The 18,176-nt window shown below is 38.6% G+C and overlaps 2 protein-coding genes and 1 pseudogene across 3 annotated transcripts in view; all 3 read left to right on the forward strand.

The window, feature by feature from the left end:
• The window catches only part of LOC122144737 (cell division cycle-associated protein 4-like), a 6,953-nt gene extending 5,848 nt beyond the window's left edge, over positions 1-1,105 (forward strand). For both annotated transcript variants that reach the window (XM_042755867.1, XM_042755866.1), the window contains one exon: positions 187-1,105. In XM_042755867.1, coding sequence (XP_042611801.1) covers positions 194-1,060 — 867 coding nt within the window. In that variant the 5' untranslated portion in view covers positions 187-193 and the 3' untranslated portion in view covers positions 1,061-1,105. The remainder of the gene's footprint in view (positions 1-186) is intronic.
• Positions 1,106-6,148: 5,043 nt separating this feature from the next.
• LOC122144729 (SERTA domain-containing protein 2-like) lies at positions 6,149-11,007 on the forward strand. Its single transcript, XM_042755857.1, has 2 exons — positions 6,149-6,211; positions 9,007-11,007. The coding sequence occupies exons 1-2, from the start codon at positions 6,149-6,151 to the stop codon at positions 9,706-9,708; spliced, it is 765 nt and encodes a 254-aa protein (XP_042611791.1). The 3' UTR covers positions 9,709-11,007.
• Positions 11,008-15,167: 4,160 nt separating this feature from the next.
• LOC109113442 lies at positions 15,168-17,385 on the forward strand (annotated as a pseudogene).
• The last annotated feature ends 791 nt before the right edge of the window (positions 17,386-18,176 follow it).

An 18,176-nucleotide genomic window follows, 5' to 3' on the forward strand; every position in this document is an offset into this window, starting at 1 on the left:
TGAATTTATTCTTTGTCATTGACATTTCTATTGGTTTTATATTCTAGTTCTGATATTGAAATAATTATCATTTTAAATAAATGTAAGGGAAATTTTTACAGATCTAAGACACAGGATCAGGATTGACTTTGAACAGAACTGGATGAATGTAAACTGACCATTGCTATCCCTTTTTCTTTTCTGTAGGCTAAACATGTTCTCCAAGGGCACCAAGCGTAAGTTTTCTGATGGTGATGAAGAGATATCCGACGAAAGCCTGGTGGGTGCCAGGGTGGCATCTTCATACAGCTTGCAACGGCAGTCACTGCTGGACATGTCCCTCATTAAGCTGCAGTTATGCCACATGTTGGTGGAGCCCAACCTCTGCCGCTCGGTTCTCATTGCCAACACGGTCAGGCAGATTCAGGAGGAGATGACCCATGATGGTAGCTGGCATATGGTCGCTGAAGCCTTCTGCAGTGCAGGCCAAAGTCCCTCTGAGCGCTTGGTGGCCACTGAGGTCCTTTGCAGATCACGAGAGCAGGATGCAGAACCTAAGCTCTTCTCTGTCATCAGCTATGAAGGTTGCCGTGAAGAAGAGGTGGTAGCTGATGAGACACTGTGCTCCGTTTCAGTTAGCGATACAGTCTCCAATGTGTGCCTGGCAGGGCGTATAGGCCAGTGCTGGGAGAAGAGTGAGCTCAGTGGTGTAGAGAGGGATGAAGAGGCCCTTGAAGACTCTAGACTTGGTTCAGGAGAAGATGAGGAGATAGACACCAAGGACAGGGCTTCCACAGAGAGTCCAAAGACCATTGGGCAAGTTTTTGGTACATTTGAAATAAAAAATGGTTCCCCGGGTCCAGACTCTGCTCTTGAGGAGCTGTTCTCAGATGTGGACACCTCCTACTATGATCTGGACACCATGCTGACCGGCATGCAGAGCGCACCCAAGATGGGTCCTTATGACATCCTTGACAGCTTAGCACCTTCACATAGTTCCCCTTCAATAGTGTCCACCCCGAACTGTCGTTCTGATCTCAATGAACTGGATCACATAATGGAAATCATTGTGGGTTCTTAGGCTCGACCTTATTCAGAGACTTACACGCTTGTCTTAATGTTACTGGCTTTTTCTGTTTCCTTATGGAAAGCAAGTAAAGTCTATAGAAGTCCTTTCAGGGAAAAGAGTTTGATAATGAAGGATGGCCTTGATTTTATGAGCTGACCATAGTCATCTTATTTGCATACCCTTGCATGTTTTAATGATTTTTTCTGTATTTTGTCTGTCTGCATGCTGTTTTTTTTTTTTTTGTTTTTTTAAATTTATTTGTTATACTCTATGATTAATTTTCTATTTATGAGCAGAAATCACATGCATACAAAGCTGTAAAGCTTCTGGATATTTTCTATAAGGAGACAAAAGGATTGTCTAATGTGTATAAATTCAGGCATTTTTTTATAAATAGATTCTTCAGAGGCGTTACTGTACATTATGTACATGTTCTACAAACTGATTTTAACTGAAGAGATTAGATTCTATGTGTGCAGCAACTCAAGTTTTCCCATTTTATCAAAATCCATAAACTGAAGGAACTTAATTCAGTACTACAATATACAAAGGATACCAAGTATACAGTGATGCATGTTTTTCACATTATGTGTGCTCATTTTGCACAAAGTGTTTTTTCCTCTCAAGGTTTGATTGCAGTTGGCTGCATCAAATCAGCTCAGCCTGTATGAGTTTTGTTTGCTGTTAGACATCAAAGTTATTATATTTTGTCTTATCAACAAATGAAGTATAATAGAGGGCCAACTTCGTTTTATATTGTGACTTAATTTATTTAATTTATTTACTGCAAACGGTGAGTGTTGGCTGTGTGGTCAAGCTCAGGGGTGGCTTTTTAACTCAGAGAGGACTTAATAGGCCTGATTCACAAATGCTGCCTTTTGCTCATTGTAAATCGTTCACAGAATTAGTGCTTTAAGTTGTTTTTGCATCAATTATTGGTTAAAGTATTGATTTTTAAATAGAGTGAACTGTTTTTAATGTTAGTAGAATGCTCAAGTATATCTGTCTATTAGTCCCTCTAGACCCCCTCATAATGAAGGCATTGAGTCTAGGTCTATGCATTGAGTGTCATAACTTGCACTATACGCATGAAGAGTGTTTAAAATGCATTTTAGTACAGTATTCTTTTTTTCATGCTTGAGAATCAGTCTACAAGAGACAGTTTATTTTGCTCAACATTTATTTTTATTATTGTTGTACCCCCAGTTATTACATATATATTATTTGGTTTTGCTATCTAAAGTAAGTTTTTGCATAAACTATGTTTGTACAGTGTATAGGATTATTACACTTTGATAATTGTTTTAATACACTGTTGTCTCACGCTTAAATTCTAAAGAGGATGTTGTTATTGTATGATCTTAAGCTAGTAGAGTATAAACCTTTTATATGAGCACTGTAGCTTTTTAATGTTTTTTTTAATAAAAGGTACAACTATAAAGAAACAATTTGTGTATTATTTCTCCTGGGAAATCAGCTATTAAGGAGTTCAGCTGTCAGCAAACATTCATCATTGCTTATAAATGAGCATTGAGAATATTTGTTGAATGAGAAATGTGAATGAAGTGTGACATTTGAAGAGGCAGAAGATGGCAGTAACTGAGTTATGTATAAAGTAAAGACATGTTTTTTGATTTCGACTTGTTTTTCTGAATTGGTTTGAAGATATCATGTTGGGTTGTTCACCATGTAATGGGAATTGATACAGCAAGAAAATATAATGATTATTAATAATCCACGGGGGAAAAAGCATGTATATTAATAGGCGCAAAACTTCAAATATTACCATGAAACAAACGTACAGTTGTACCTAAAATCAACGTCAAGGTTTTATTCTCCTGGCGAGATTCTCGCAAGTGACGTCAGCGGAGTGTGACTCAAATGAACGTCAGTGTTTAAATCCCTCTGCTCGCGCGAATGTTATTAAGATTGTATGTGTCAGAAAATGTTGTATTATCAACCCACATGGTTGTGAGGAGGTTTAGCCTGCATATGGACTCGACTAAAAATCACCTTTGCAAAGAAAAAATTTATAGAAATTCTACAGTAAATATATCTTAAAATAGACATGGGGACAGAAGCTTTAAAGGGTGGGAAAACCCTGGAAATGTGCCATTTACAATTGAGTTTTTACACTTGCCATAGTCCGGTGGCCGGTGCTCCAACCCGGTCCGCGTTTTCAGTCTGTGGGCATGTTAAGAGGACGACAGATAGTGACAGATTAGAGAGGCGAGGGGACAGAACACGCGGTCCGCAATCAGGGGCAGTTACTAGGCGGGTCTGAGATCGCGTTCGACCAATCACAGCCGTCCACCTGACGACCGTCAATCAGATGAGTTATTTTCCGTTTGATTTAGAGTAGAAGAGAGTTCTTTCTCGCTGCCCGGCGTAGAGGACGCGATCGGTCGCGTAGTTTTGCCAAAATAAGTTCAGACTTTGGACCAGAAGCTCAAAGCGAAGTTCAGCGACCGCCCGATTTAAACAACCGTGCATACTATTTTTTTTTTTGTTTGATCAATTCAAGAGAAATGTAGCGGTCAATTCGAGGATCCTGGGTAAATTAATTTCGTAGTTCCATGGGAGGCACAGGGCTCGCACTTTACCAAGTAACGTACCGAACTAGCTAGCTGGCTAATTCAGTGGGGCATCACCGCGGAGGCTAGCGGTGAGCGTTCACGTACTTGCGAGATAGTCGTGGTTGTAATAAACGCTAAACAACGAAAGCAAACTGGTTGAGCCAAACATAATGGTATGGGTCAAAGGGACATCCTCACAGCGTCCGAGGCGTCCATGAAAAGGAAAAAAAACGGAATTCCCACTGTCTCATGTGTCGACTCTGGATGTGGAGTCCTCTGTTGTGAAGAAGGAAGTTGAGCTCCGGCGGGAGGAGATGGTGCCCTTTCACTCGGTCAAAGGTAACGACTTTGTAGTTCATAAACTGTTTTCTGGATGTCTATTTGAGCCAGCGGGAAGACCTTTAGTCATAATTCTTTTTGTTTTTGGAAATTGTTTTATGTATTAACACGCTGTTCAAGCGCTCTCGCTTTACGTAACACACTCGAGTTTATGTGGCGAGATCTTCAGCTTGTGTCACGTTAGCTGTTACTCCGTTCCCACTAGTTATTTACAACCTGGAGCAGTCCAAGCAAAAATAATTTATACTAGTTTTTTACAGTCTAGATTATTGTGGTTGATGATTTTGGTACCTCCATCGTTTTCTTCTGTGTGCCCGTACGTAGTCTCGGTTGCGTAACGGTGTCGATTCGGACCCGAATAACGTTCCCTCGTAATATGGGACTGGACGGGTTTTTCCAGCAAAAACTTGTTATTAAAAGAATAAAATAGTATGTCGTTACGACATTTCAGACGTCGTTTGCAAATATGTCTAACTGAAGCGATAGCGAAAGCTATTCAGTTTTACTAAAGTTTTCCATAATTCGAATCAATGATGTGTAAAGTTTACATGAATCTTGTTGAGTTTGTATCATAGTATGTGTCTTCATACGCGAAGAACTCGAAGAGGGATTTAAACTCAAGTGCAGCTTCAGCTAAGTTACCTTCGGGAAGCGAACATGCCATGGTTTTTGATTATAGTTTGTGGAGTTTAAATGATACAAACTCAGTTTGGTTTTGTAATTATATTATATAGTAAGAGTTTAAGTGTAGTATGGTTACTTTCTGGGTATTTTTATGTAATTGCTAAGCCATAATAATTATCACCTTTAGGTTTTTTAAAGAACTATGTATTTGACTTCTTCAGATGCTAACTGTCGGTTTCTGCAGTAAACAGCATGTCAACAGTGCCTAAACTAGGTTCTTTTCTCTCATGGCTGTCAAACAGTCAATTAACTTCTTGCAAATTAAGTTATCAGTTGTTTTTTGCTGGCTTTGCTTCTTTGCAAAAGGGAATGACTTTTAGAAGTCTTGATGTTTGTTTTCACAGTAAGATTTAAATCGAATGTAATGCAGGGTTGTCAGCAACGTTTTGACCTTTACAAACTCAGTCATTACTTGCTAATTATTTCTTAGTAGGCAAGAATTCAGATCAATTCATCTCATAAGATGGTTTCCACCACTGACTCAGACTTACACCATTTGATAAGACTAGCGTGCTTCATATGAGCGAGTGTCATGTCTGTCAGCGTGACTACACCCTGAGTCACAGTCGCGTCAGTCTGTTTGGAGCCGCCCCAGTTACAAAGCTGCCCAAAACTAAGACATCCGGCCTGTCTATACCCAGTGTTCATTATTCAAGTGGGCTTTCTTACACTCCTCAACTCAATCTCTCTTTCTCCTCCCACTTTCTCTCAGGCGAACTTCATGTGACGCTCCTGCTTGCACTGGCTTACGTACACCCCTCTCCCTCTCTCTCTCTTTTTTTTTTTTTTTTTTTTTTTTTTTTTTTTTTTTTGTAAAGACTCTTTCCTGCTGTCCTCTTTATCGTTACTACCTCCTTTGGGGCAGTGGGAGGGCCAAGGGAGGGAAACCGGAAGAGAAAAAGATGGAAAAAAATGACTCAACCACATCAGTCCGGTTTGCTCTCGTGCAGGAAGTATCATAATTTCAGCCGGCCTATGAGTTGAAGCAACTCTTATCTTGCCGTCAGAATGTGACTAAAGATCATTTCAGTGCTGTCTGTCACTTTGTGGTCTTCTATTCATTTATTATTTTTATGTACTAACCACACAGTGATGGAAATAAAGTTTTTTACCTCTCTACCCCTCTTTTACCTGAAACGGATTTATATCTTTGTGTGGAATTAGGCTGCTATTCATTTATGTGGAGCTGTGCTGCTGTAAGTGAAAGCAGCAGTTCAGAGTCACTTATCAGTTGTTCAGCCTCTTATGTGCATTCACAGTCAGTATAAATAACGTGTGACATGCTTAAGCAAAATGGGAAGTATTTTTGCAGTCAAAATAAGTAAGAAACAAGTATTGGATTTTATTCAGCAAATTAAACATTTTTGTTTAAGTCTAACGATCAGGTAGTTATTGTGTCAAGCAGCAGTTATATAACAATTATTAAAATCAGTTCTACACATTGGTTATTGGACACATTAATATAATGTTGCATATAAACATTTAGTATCATTGTATTGCCATGGTGGGACTTTCCATTGTCAGCCTCACTTCTGAATCACCACTAGGTAAAAACAACGTGGAAGTACCATCATGTATATGTGCAGACCTGAAGTGATGCAACACAGCATACTTTACTGCAGTGCTGCCTCTTCTATGGATCCCATTTGTGTTCTCCCACTTTGATGGTCGTCTCCCGTAGTGTTTTGCTTATTGTCTTTGAGCTGCAGACTCTGTGTGCCACTCAAGCGCCAGCCTCTCATCCACCACTGTTGCCATGGCAAGCAGACCACAGAGGCCAGAGGGGCCCAATTTAAATCATGCCCTGCAGCTTTAAAGCTGTGAGAGACTTATAGTGACCAAGTCAAATTTGAAGTTGTTCAGCTTGGCTACTTAAAAAAAAAAAAAAAAACCTTTATAAAGCACATGTGAATGCAAGCATCAGTCAGTGTCAGTGACGTTTTTCTCAAGCTTTAACACTTGTCTGATGTCATAAGCATGATAAGCTATGTGTAATATGAACCTCTTTGATGTCATATTCCTCTTGATTATATTGTTTTTTTTTTAGTAGTAGTGGTGGTTTGCTCGCATTCCATTTATAGCTTTCTGTTGCTGACAGAGACTGCAGACCCTCTTCTAAGCATACGTGCGCTCCTGCCAGAGTTCAGCTGTGAAATCTGCAAGAATACAAAATGTCCCTTTTGAAGCCTTGTGACTGCTTTTGTGGGGTATGGCACCTATAGGGCCTGAGCAGGAATGAGCCCGGAGTGCTTTGCTAGCATGCATGGTTATATAACCGCTAGCCCTGGCGTGACACACTTGAGCGATGCAGCCCGTGCATGTGCGCACACACATGTTCAGGCTGTTTCCAGACATTGAAAGTGTTTAATCAAAACATTTTTTGACCAAAAGGTGTAAGTTGTTCTTTAATTAAAGATATCCTTTCCCTTCATGCTTAAGTTGAGGTTCATGACTGGTTGCGGTATCTATTGCCTTAAATTGAGACTTAACACTGCACATTTTTCTACATTGTGGGATTGAGACTATGCAATCTAATGCATCCGTCTCACTTCTGAACACAAGGAGGCTCTTCTTGGCCCCTGCAGCTTCCTGTGCACCCTGCAGTGGAGAAGAGCAGTCAGTGACCAGACCTGCGGGGGATGTCTGCCTTCGTTCAGAGTGATGGATGTAGGGAGGGGGTTCCTACACCACAGAGAGCGCAGAGGTGGATAGACAGTCTCTCACATTTACAGCCCTTTCCACTCAAACTCCAGCTCTCTAGATCCGGGGCTGCGATATGACAGAGCAGTTATGTTTGGGATTCAAATCGTGTTCCCACATGTCACATTTCGCTTATGTTTGTACATAAACGTATGGCCCAGACTTGGAAGAGTAGCTTTGAATGTAGGATTGCATATTTTGGAAAACCTTTTTTTCAGTGCTCAAAGATGGCTAATTCCTTCTACAGTTTAGATTTGACATGGCATGGCAGTCACCATACTCTCTTATAAAATAACAGTTGTATATTGGCATTGATTAGTTCCATAAAGAACCTTTCCATTGAACAAAATATTTTTTTATAGTGGAAAAGGTTCTCTAGATTATTAAAATATTCTTCACAGTAAGAAAAAATGATTATTTTAAAAGCTGTACACTGAAAGGTTCTTCAATGGCATTGCTGCGAAAACCTGCTTTTGGAACCTTTATTTTCAATAATGTATCTCGAAGGAGGTTTTTGCTTGTAAGTATCGCTCACGCGACAGAAGGCTTTGCAGAGCTGCTGCAGTAAGCATTGCGCTCCTGTGCTGCGTATCCTCCTCCGCTGTGAGAAGGGAGCACTAATGAAGCATGAGCTTATTCTCAAGTGTACTGCAGAGGAGCTTGAGCTAATGCATCCACCTCTCAGGAAGTTCCGCTCTGGGAGGAGGAGAAAGAGCTGTGTCAGGTTGAAGCTTCACGTTATCAGTCATGTATCAGATAACAGTCAAATTTTAAGGAGAAAGTGTTTGTCAAGAACAGAGTTCAGCAATAGTCTGTGTGCACAGACAATGTCATGGTGCTGTTGAATTCGCAAATGGTTTATTCCATGCAAAGTAATTAATTGGGGCAGATCGCAGAGTGAACTTTGCAGGAATCAGTTAGTAGAACATGCATGCATTCCTCGTGATCCATGCAGAAACGTGTTTTCAAGTACTAACATGGTCATGAAATTTCAGATATTTCAACCTTTTTATGAAAAAGCAAATGTAATGTTGTAAATGTGATGCAGTGTTGGTAAAATGTGATTCTGTGTGACTTTTTAAGAACATATTCATTTTAAAAAATACATTTATGAATTATTTATTGAATTATTATATATAAAAAAATACCTTTTTGCAATGAAAAATAGTTGCAAATAATGATTAAAATAAACCATACAGAATTTTTTTGTGTATGAAAACGAGGCTATAAGGGGTATAGACTTACATTCGTCATACTTTCTTGAAAACACTATAAACATGTTTAAAAAGCTTATGAAATCGGTTATTTTTTTTAAAAACTTAGAAAATTAGTTTTAAGCTAATTTTTAAAAGGTTTTTCCTTCTATTTATTGTGGACACTTTTATTTGTCATTGATCCACCTGTGGCATTGATCGTGGATTTGTTCAGTGATCTAGAGAGCTTGTGCAATGTGTCTCACTTGCAAAGAAACATTATTGTTGCTGGTACATGACATCCCTCAGATGCGTTTTTGCAAAATATATTATTGAGTAAAGCTTAAAAAGCTTGATTTACAAGTAATTATCATGCACCCCTTATGTAATAATTCATTTCTGTGCAAGGTAGGTCATGTTCCTGTTCTGTTTTACTGAACTTTCCTTTCTGTCCTCTCAATTCTAGGTACATGTTGGGCCGGGGGGGAAACGTAAGCTGAGCACATGCAAGGACCCTGCCCAGGACTTGCCATATCCTCAGCAGAGGCAGCTGGTGCTGGACTTGTGTCTAGACAAGCTACAAAGCTGCCAGCGGCGAGCTGAACCCAGCCTGCACCGTTCAGTCCTGCTGGCCAACACCCTCCGCCAGATTCAGCAGGAAATGAGACAGGAGGGGGAAACCTGTTTGCCACCAGCCCCGCTCGGCCCCTCCATCCCTCACGCCTCCACCCCACGCCACTTCCCTGACCTGCCACCTGTGCCCTTAGACTGTCCTCCACCTTTAACCGGAGCACTGTCCCCTTCATTCCCCCTCACAATGGCTGAGGATGAGGAGGTCCAGTTTGGTTGCAGCGTAAATGAGACTTTCTTGCCATCCCTGGCTGGTGAGGATGACACAAGGTCATCAGATTCACTCTTTGGCTCATTTGAGATTACCAATTCCACCAGCTACTTGACAGACTTGGCTTTGGATGACATCTTTGATGACATTGACACGTCGATGTACGACTCTGACATTTCTGTCCTAGCGTTTCCTGTGCAGAGAAGCAGCGGGGTGGACGATGACCTCAAGAGCCTTTCCAGCTGCACCTCCAACAACAGCCTACAGCTCTGTCTCTCAGACATCAACGACCTGGACCACATCATGGAGATCCTTGTGCGCTCCTGAATCACGGCTCGCTCCACAGTGTCCTCATTCAGCCATCCCAGTGTTTTCTATGGGAAATGAATAATACGATGTTTTCTTTTTTAAAAACAAACACAAATATTTTGTCTATTTTATACAAAGGACTGATATATTTATAGATGAAAAAAGGAAACTGCCTGACACACTCTCACTGTAGGATAAATGCACATTTTTAAGACTTTTTCAGATGGTCCAGCTTAAGGTGCCATCCTTCATATTTAAGCAAACTAAGATATGAATGTGCAGGGACTTCGGAAACAAATACAAAGTATTACCATTGACGCTTATTTATATTGGATAGTTGTATTTAAAAGAAGATGGAAGAAAAGTGGTTCGTTATGGATGCTCCGTAGCTTTTGATGAGCTAAAAGACATTTATTTTTTTTGAACTTCACTGTATTCTGAAGCATTACATTTTAACTGTCAGTAATTATGATTATCAGATCATGTCATGCACATGCAGCACTCACACTACCTCTCAAGATACCAAGAGCTCTTTCTCTGTACAAAGACTGTCATTGTTACAACTGTATTTTAATGGTTTCTCTCCAATAACTTTCAAAACTGCTGATTGTTTTATATATGGCTCTCTGTTCACAGGAAAGCCTCTCCTCAAATGTTAGGATTCAGTCCAAAGCTATATAGCTGTAGAAGAAAGACTTTTGTCTCAGTCTTTCTATTCAAAATGTTCTTTTCGAAATGTTTCTTACTTTGGTTTCAGAACGAGCGATCTATATTTTCGAATCACTTGGAATTTAATGCTATTTCTACTTTTCACGTACATGATTGTCAGACACACAGCCACCGTCGAATCCCTCGTATGAACATAGTGCCTACAACGGAGAATGAAGACTGCCGACGATGAACTGCACACTGTGGACCCGCACATAGACTTGCCCGAGTTTCCTGCTCTATGCCCATGATGCTCTCTAAGTGGGTTGTTTGCCGCTTTTTGAGCATTTAGCATGATCCTCTGTCCTCTAAAGAAGCCATTACCTGAATGTGGGACCACATCTCTCTGCTCTCGCATTGTGATCTACACTGTAAAAAACTCATTGTGGATGTCTATGGTTGCCTCTCATGCTGTGGTCTCAAAGACTATTTCTGAATGTCCAAGCTTACTCGAGTGGAGCAGAGATTAATCCTATCTGATGTCTTACCTGCTTACTTTTCCCTTCAGCACAAGCTTTTAGCCATTTCAACCACAACTTAGTTATTAGTTACTACTTAAACTTGTGAAATGGTAGACCAGTGCAAGGCTCTTAGTTTTTGACCTGTAATTAACATACATCCACCGAACATCAAGTTGCTGCAATCGAATGCGAAAAAGCCACAAACTGCAGTCTCCATTAAGACAGATACAGGGGGAAGGGAAGAACCAGAAAGCAAGATTAAGGGGGGGAGTTAAAGCAAACAGCTCCTGTCACGTGGAGAGCTGTGTTAGTGGTGAACGCTACAGAGAGAGTTTGACAACAGTTGGTATGTGTGCTAGTTCACAGCAAGCTCCACCCCCAGTGAGGCCCCAAGGGGCTTTGATGTCCTCCCAACCAATCATTTTTGTTTAAGGGAGGAGCTTTGTTTCTCTCTTTGCTTTATGTGGAATAGAATAACAAGTGGAAGTGGTTCAATTTGGTCTGTTAGCTCATGGTGGAATGCCTTCCCTTGCCTATAGATAGCTCACTTTGATCATTAGTGGCTTGAGACATTTTACTGTTTGAATTTGAGTCAAAGTTAGACATTCCAGCTAATATACATGAGATATTTATATAATAATAATAATAATAACTAATTACAGAGTTAGGGTTGCAGCAGAGAAGGGCTTTTAGTTTTTTGGTTGAAACTGATGCGCTCGTACACCTTTAAACTCAGGCTTGCAGATGCCCCACCCTGCCTTTCCCCGCTCACAAGACACATGCACCGCCACAGAGAAAATCTGACACTAAAGAAGTTTACACTCAGATTTTAGGAAACCTGCTCGTGTAAGATGGTAACCATAAACCAGAGAGACACTTAATGATGAGACCATCGGCGTCTGTTTTTAATGCTGAAAGCTGTGGATCTAATAAATGTGTAGCTTTTTAAGCTTTGTAAGCTTGATCAGTTTGTTTCTTTTGCTTTTTGTGTTGTGTATATACATTTGTATTTATATATTTTACTTGTGCTTTGATGTTTTTTTTTTTGTTATTGTTGACAGAAGATCATGAGATAATATATTGCTTTTATTTAAGAGTGAGATATGATCAGTAGACTTCGGTCTTTTGGAGGTTTTATTTGTTTTTTGAAGTGTGATTTGTACTTCACCTCCTCTTCTTAGTAATAATTAATGTGTACATTTATGATGCAGAATTATGAGAGATGTTTATCAGTGAAATTATTTGTAAATGTTTCGATCTGTGCTGACTCTGAACTGAAAGACAGTTGGATCTTCACAGTGTGTTCACTTCTCTTTGGACCAGGCAGTTATTTAGGCAGCTTTTTAACAGTTTTTATGCTAAAGTGGTTAATGAAGAGAGCTTTCAGTTGTCGGCCTCATTTAAATGTGATGTCTCCCCTTGCTTGAATTTCAGTCTTTTGAAGGACATTTGTTTCAAAATAATCAGCCCCAGGAGCTTCTGGTTATAAACTAATGTTCGTTACGCTTTAGTCTAGAAGCATGTACTGCAGTAATACACAGAGCAGCAGTGTAAAGTTGTTTACACTTTGTCATAAACTTATGAACGGATTACTCAATGTGTGTTACATTTGATGTACTGGTTGCACAGTGAATACAAAAGCAGCAAGAGTTTGTATTACATGGTCCTTCTCATTGATTGGTTTGTGAGGCACAAAACAGCAAGCTTTAAACATCACCTCATCTTGTTAATTTGGCCATTTTTTAAAACTTTTTTTTTTTAAATTATCTTAATGAAATTGTAATATCAGAAACCTCAAAATGTCACTTTGTCCCAAGTGCAATATGAAAATAGGAAAATAAAGCGCTGTCTTGCCTAATAGCAAATGACACAATGTAGTATGCCTGTATACCTTTGAATAAATGGCTAGAAGGATTTTTTTTCTAACGATGATTTTAAAACCTTACATTTTTCTTCTTTCCCTAGAAACTGACCTTTGATCTGTTTTGACAGCAGATTTTTGTGAGGTATGTAAATAATACAGCATATTCTTTTGCAGTCATATTCCTATGCAATACATTGTAGCAGGTCAGTATGTATAATAAAAAATTGGAAATGAAAACGTTTTATGTATTTACTCAAGATCTACAGCCAGTCAAGCACACCTTTTAAGTGATATAAAAACGGACTGTCAATATGGAGTAAACAAAGCAGTTAAAAATATAGGAAATATAGACAAATTTTGCCCCCTAGAGGCAAAAATCAATAAATGCATTTGTGGAGATAACGACTGACTTTTTGTTTTGGCATCACGCTGTACTATATCTTTCAGATAAACAAATATAAATGTTATATAAAATCGTGATACAAATGGTAGTCTTATAAACAAGCAGCTATGCATTAAAAATGAAATTCAATGATGAAATAAAAATGAATTTAAAAAATGATTTGCTTTCCATGGATCTATTTGTAAAACATTTGAATTCAAACTCTAAGATTGCTGTTTGAAGGCCGTCCTCACTTGGATCGAATTGCATGCAACAAACAGATGCAATAATAATGCAAAAACATGTATGAAGAAATCTGCACTCGACCCCATAGAGAGTCTCAGCCATCTTTCTCTTCTTATTTTATGTCTCTCTCAAACAGCAGGCTCATAAAAAGTGCTTACACAACTGTGTGCCCCTCCGTCTGTCTCTTTTTGGTGGGTACAGAGCTGCAGTTTGCTGTGCTTGATAGCAACTGGGAGACAAATTAGACTGATACAGGAAAACCAATGTGGCTCTCAAAGTCAACATGTTGGCTATTTACTCTATTTACTATGTTCTTATGAAAGCATCAACAGCTGGATCTATAATTTTATAACAGTGTGAGTGAGTTAATGACAATCAAATGCCAATAACTGAAGAATCAGTGCATTTTCTAAAACACTTCATGATCAGACTCAGGGTCAAAGTTCAGTCAGCGTTCTTTACCTCAGCTCCACCTGCTGGACATACACATGTACTGACGACCAAAAGTGAATATGTCAGTTTTAAAGCAAAAATCGCAGAATCATACAGACTATATTCTTCCCATATATCTCATTTTCACTCTTGTATTGTGATCGTCTAACACCTGAAATAATGTAATCACTTCTTTAAATTTTAAGAAGAATTCAGATTAACTTTGAAGTAGGGTAAAATAGATAGGGTTTCAGTGTTTCCACTAGGAAAAGTTACCATAGTCTGTCATATTTGTATTAAAACCAAAGTAATCACAAGTTAAACCATTGACGGCTCTTCGTTACAATGGTTAGCTTGTACCATGTTGCTAAATATGAATGGCTATATAATGAAAAATAGCAGACTAAGCATTTGGAATCTATAAACTGGCATAGTTAAGTAAAAATTAGTTTCTTTCACTAAAATATTCTTTAATGTCATTTCTATTAAACCTTGCATGTCATTTATTGGAATATATTTGTAATGACGGATTTGTAATCAAGTTACAGTTTAGTAGGCCAACATTTAAAATACATTAACTTCAAATGTAAATGCTAAATCTTTAAAGCTTGACAAAGATTATTAAGACATAATTATTTAAAATGCACTTTAAAATAGATAATTGAACATTGTTACAAAGTGCACTTTTTAAAAGTGTACTTAAGTGTGTAAATAAACAGTAATTAAAGTACACTTAAGTGGCTTTTTAATTCATTAATATTATATTATTTAAAAGTACAGTTGTTGGATAATTTTTTAATAGCCTTTTGAGAAATAAAGTACACTATACAAATGCACATTCAAAACAAATAACCGCTCTTCTTTTTCACAAAGGAGCTCAATCCAGTTGAGAAATTAGATTTATGGTTGGTAGTAGAAAAGTGAGATTTTAGAAGAGTTTTTTTATTTATTTATGTACTGAGGTAATGAGGATCTCTGGCCAAGGAGGTCCGCAAGTTCCTCGTTTCTAGAGGAAGCTTCTTCACCCAGTTCCGGTTCTGGGACTTTCTATGGGGGCTTAGTAAAGGTCTTGGGGACAGATGCCGCAAGTTAAGCAGCTCTTGACTACTCCTTGCACATTTCCTCCCTGCCTCCTTCGGATTTCCCCAATCATGAGAGTTTTGTTTTGTAAGTTTTATATAGGCCTGATCTTTCCGTTCTTCACTGTTCTGTTTAATCTCATGAATATTTATGACATCTCATCGACGCAGCAAATCAGCTGAGCTCCTACTGCATACGTTTATTCTGTGATTCACGAATTTACATCTGTCAGTCCTTGCACTGTTATCCCACACCCGCAGTTTATTGGAACACCTCAGTTCCTTTAAATCATCTAAATTCTGTCATGGCCAAATGGGGAGAGGGAGACCAGCGTTGGACTGTGGGAAAAAGAGCAGGTGTGACAAATGTCAATAACTGCTGCTGGTGGGTTACACATGCATATCCTCCAGTTGGCAACACCGTAACAACAATAACTCCCCCCCCTCTCTCTCTCTCTCTCTCTCTCTCTCTCTCTCTAGATATTGGGTTAAAATGCTAATTTGGGTTAAAATGTTGATTTTAAATGATCCTTCGTGTGACATGCACAACTATTTAATATTCAGTCTCAAGAATGGGCGGCCAGACACTGTTTATAAAAACAGATAGAAAAGTTTTAATGGAGTATGGCTTGACACTTAACAGGAAACTTCTGAAACTGTTATATATTTTACATATACTGCCTACATCTGATGTTACGGCCATTACGTTAGTTTTTCTCCAGTGTTTGCAGAAGCCTCTGGAATGTCCTGTAGGGGTTGGCATGGTCTATTTTTGGAAGTACATGAATGTGAGAGACAGAATTAGACTCAGGGTGTTCTGATGAAAAGCAAACTGAGTAAGACTTTTGAACTGTCCCACTTGAAATATGTAAAATGTAACTTATCTGTATAAGTAATCTATAGTTATCTATATTACCCCCCCCCCCCCCCGCCCCCCAATAGAATTTGGAGAGACTGCTATTAAAAGTATTTGCATAGTTCTCTTTTGAAACTTGAATTAAATGCTAATTCTATCAAATAAACTTTATAAATATGTATTTTTCTTGATCTTATTACTGGACGGAGAGAGATGTCACAAGCTGGTCTCAAGATGCAGTAAATATCCTCCTTCTTGGGATTCGTGTAGAGGGTGAAGAAGGCTCATGTGAGATCACAGACATCAGCAATATAGATGGCGAGGCCTCTATCAACAACCGCAAAGGGAAACTCATCTACTTCTACAAGTGGGTTGTTAAGGCCAATTGGACTGGTGAAAGTTCTGTTTGCACACTCAACATAATACTGAATGAAAGATGTGTTGTTGTTGCTGTTTTCTTATAGGATACAAATAAAATGGGAATCAAATATGGCCCGAAGGCACTGTGGAAATACCAAATCTCTTTGATGAAAGTGACATGGATGACTTAGACGTAACTGAACCTTTCTCCCAATAAAAGACCTCTTTCTATAAGAGATATCAAATAAAAAAAAAACCTAACTTATGTTTGTTACAAAATTATTTTACATACATTAAATAAATACCAACCAAACAAACCAAGCCAAGCACACCGCTGACTTTACCAACAGAAAAAGCATTCAACAAACAGAATCAGGAGGCACAAGCCAAGGTCAATGATTATGAAAGACACCTTCCTTACCTCACCAGAAGAGTTGTACAGGGTTTTCCTAAACCAAGAGGTCAGATTCAAACTCCCCTATTGTCCTGTTAGTCCATACAAATGCAATTAAAGCAATAAATGTGTATACTGTATATCCTGGTGTTCTTTTATGCATAGATTATTTGATGTTGAACTCACTTGCTCTTTGTCTTTTCATCTGTGTAGATGTTAAAGGCATTTACACACCTTGCTGCTTTTATGGATGGGGTCCTCGGGTGGAAAAATTCAGACTACTGGAAGGACATGTTTATGGGCAGTTTGCAGAACTGGTGAGAATGAACTTTTTATAATAATTTTAATTTGGTTTGATTGATTTCTCTGGTGAGAATTTCAACTTGATTCTTATAGTATATTTCTGTAATGAGTTTTTAAAAAATGTCCTTTTCCCCTTTAGATTCCAGACCTTGAAAATGGAGGTTTTCAAGTTGGCCAGCTAGTATGGTTTATTTATTGTATATATTCATGTAGTATTAAAATTTCTTTATGAACTCACAGCCATTTTAATGTTAGTAATCATAATAAATGACATTTTACTTTTCTGTATTATATTTTTTTTGTATATGTTAAGGAAATTCTATGAAATGTGTTGCTCATTGTTGATTGTTTATAGCCAATGTTCACATTACTATCACTGGATCTCTTTGCTTTAATCTGAGTAATGATTTCTTTCTAATTCTCATTCAGGACATGCAGCAACTGTCACTTTAAACTTTTTGAATCAAGGCAGCGAGACAGAGCTGATTCTGGAGGCCAGAGGAGTTCCCAGCAAGAAAGAGGACCCCCAAAGAATGAAAGAGGGCTGGCAAGAGATACTATTTTTAATGCCATTAAACAGACGTTTGGTTATGGAGCACGACTCTGCTAAGCCAAAGCTCATGTCATGCTGTGCCAGGAACTCGGGAACATAATACAAACAGTGAAAAAAAGACATCTGTGTACATGAAACACTTGTTGTATACCCTGCCCCTGCACCAGTTAATTGCTGGATGCCCACAAAACCATCTGTGCTTTACAGTGAAAAATAGGTGGCTGGATTCTTTTTTTTTTTTTTTTTTGCATTTGCATTTGCATTAGAGAGCTTTATGTCATGTTTGAAAAAAGTATGTATGTTTGAATGTTATGTTAAAATTACATTGTCAAATCTGTTGTTGTAATAAAACAAGAAATAAATGTTATAACTTACAAGAGCCTCAGAACCCTGCTCTCGAACCATTATATCTCTTATGAGTGTGGATTATTTTGGGACTATTTAAAATATTTTATTTCTAGTATTTAGAATAATAATAATATAATATTTGATATTTCCCATATTGTTTATTTCACACACAGCTGAGAGAGAGTCAGCTGTCCCAAGGCGTTCCCACATCCTGCAAACTGTCGTGTACACTTCTGCTCCGTTCGCGTACTCTTGTGTGTGCACATCTGATTGGTCAACTGACTCTTGGAGGGCAGCGATTGGCTAATTTCTCCGATTCCGTTTCCCTGATTGGTGAAGCCGCGGCGGATTAGGAAAATAGGGGGTCAGTCAGTGAACAGAAATACGCTGAAACACGAGAAACGCTAGTCGACGGCTGAACTGTTAACTTATTGTGTTGCTGAATTTAATCAAATTTGCATTTGCCTTGGGAAGGTTATTCCGGGAATCGTCTTGGAATA

Source organism: Cyprinus carpio, unplaced genomic scaffold, assembly GCF_018340385.1.
Source record: "Cyprinus carpio isolate SPL01 unplaced genomic scaffold, ASM1834038v1 S000006753, whole genome shotgun sequence".
Taxonomy (NCBI): domain Eukaryota; kingdom Metazoa; phylum Chordata; class Actinopteri; order Cypriniformes; family Cyprinidae; genus Cyprinus; species Cyprinus carpio.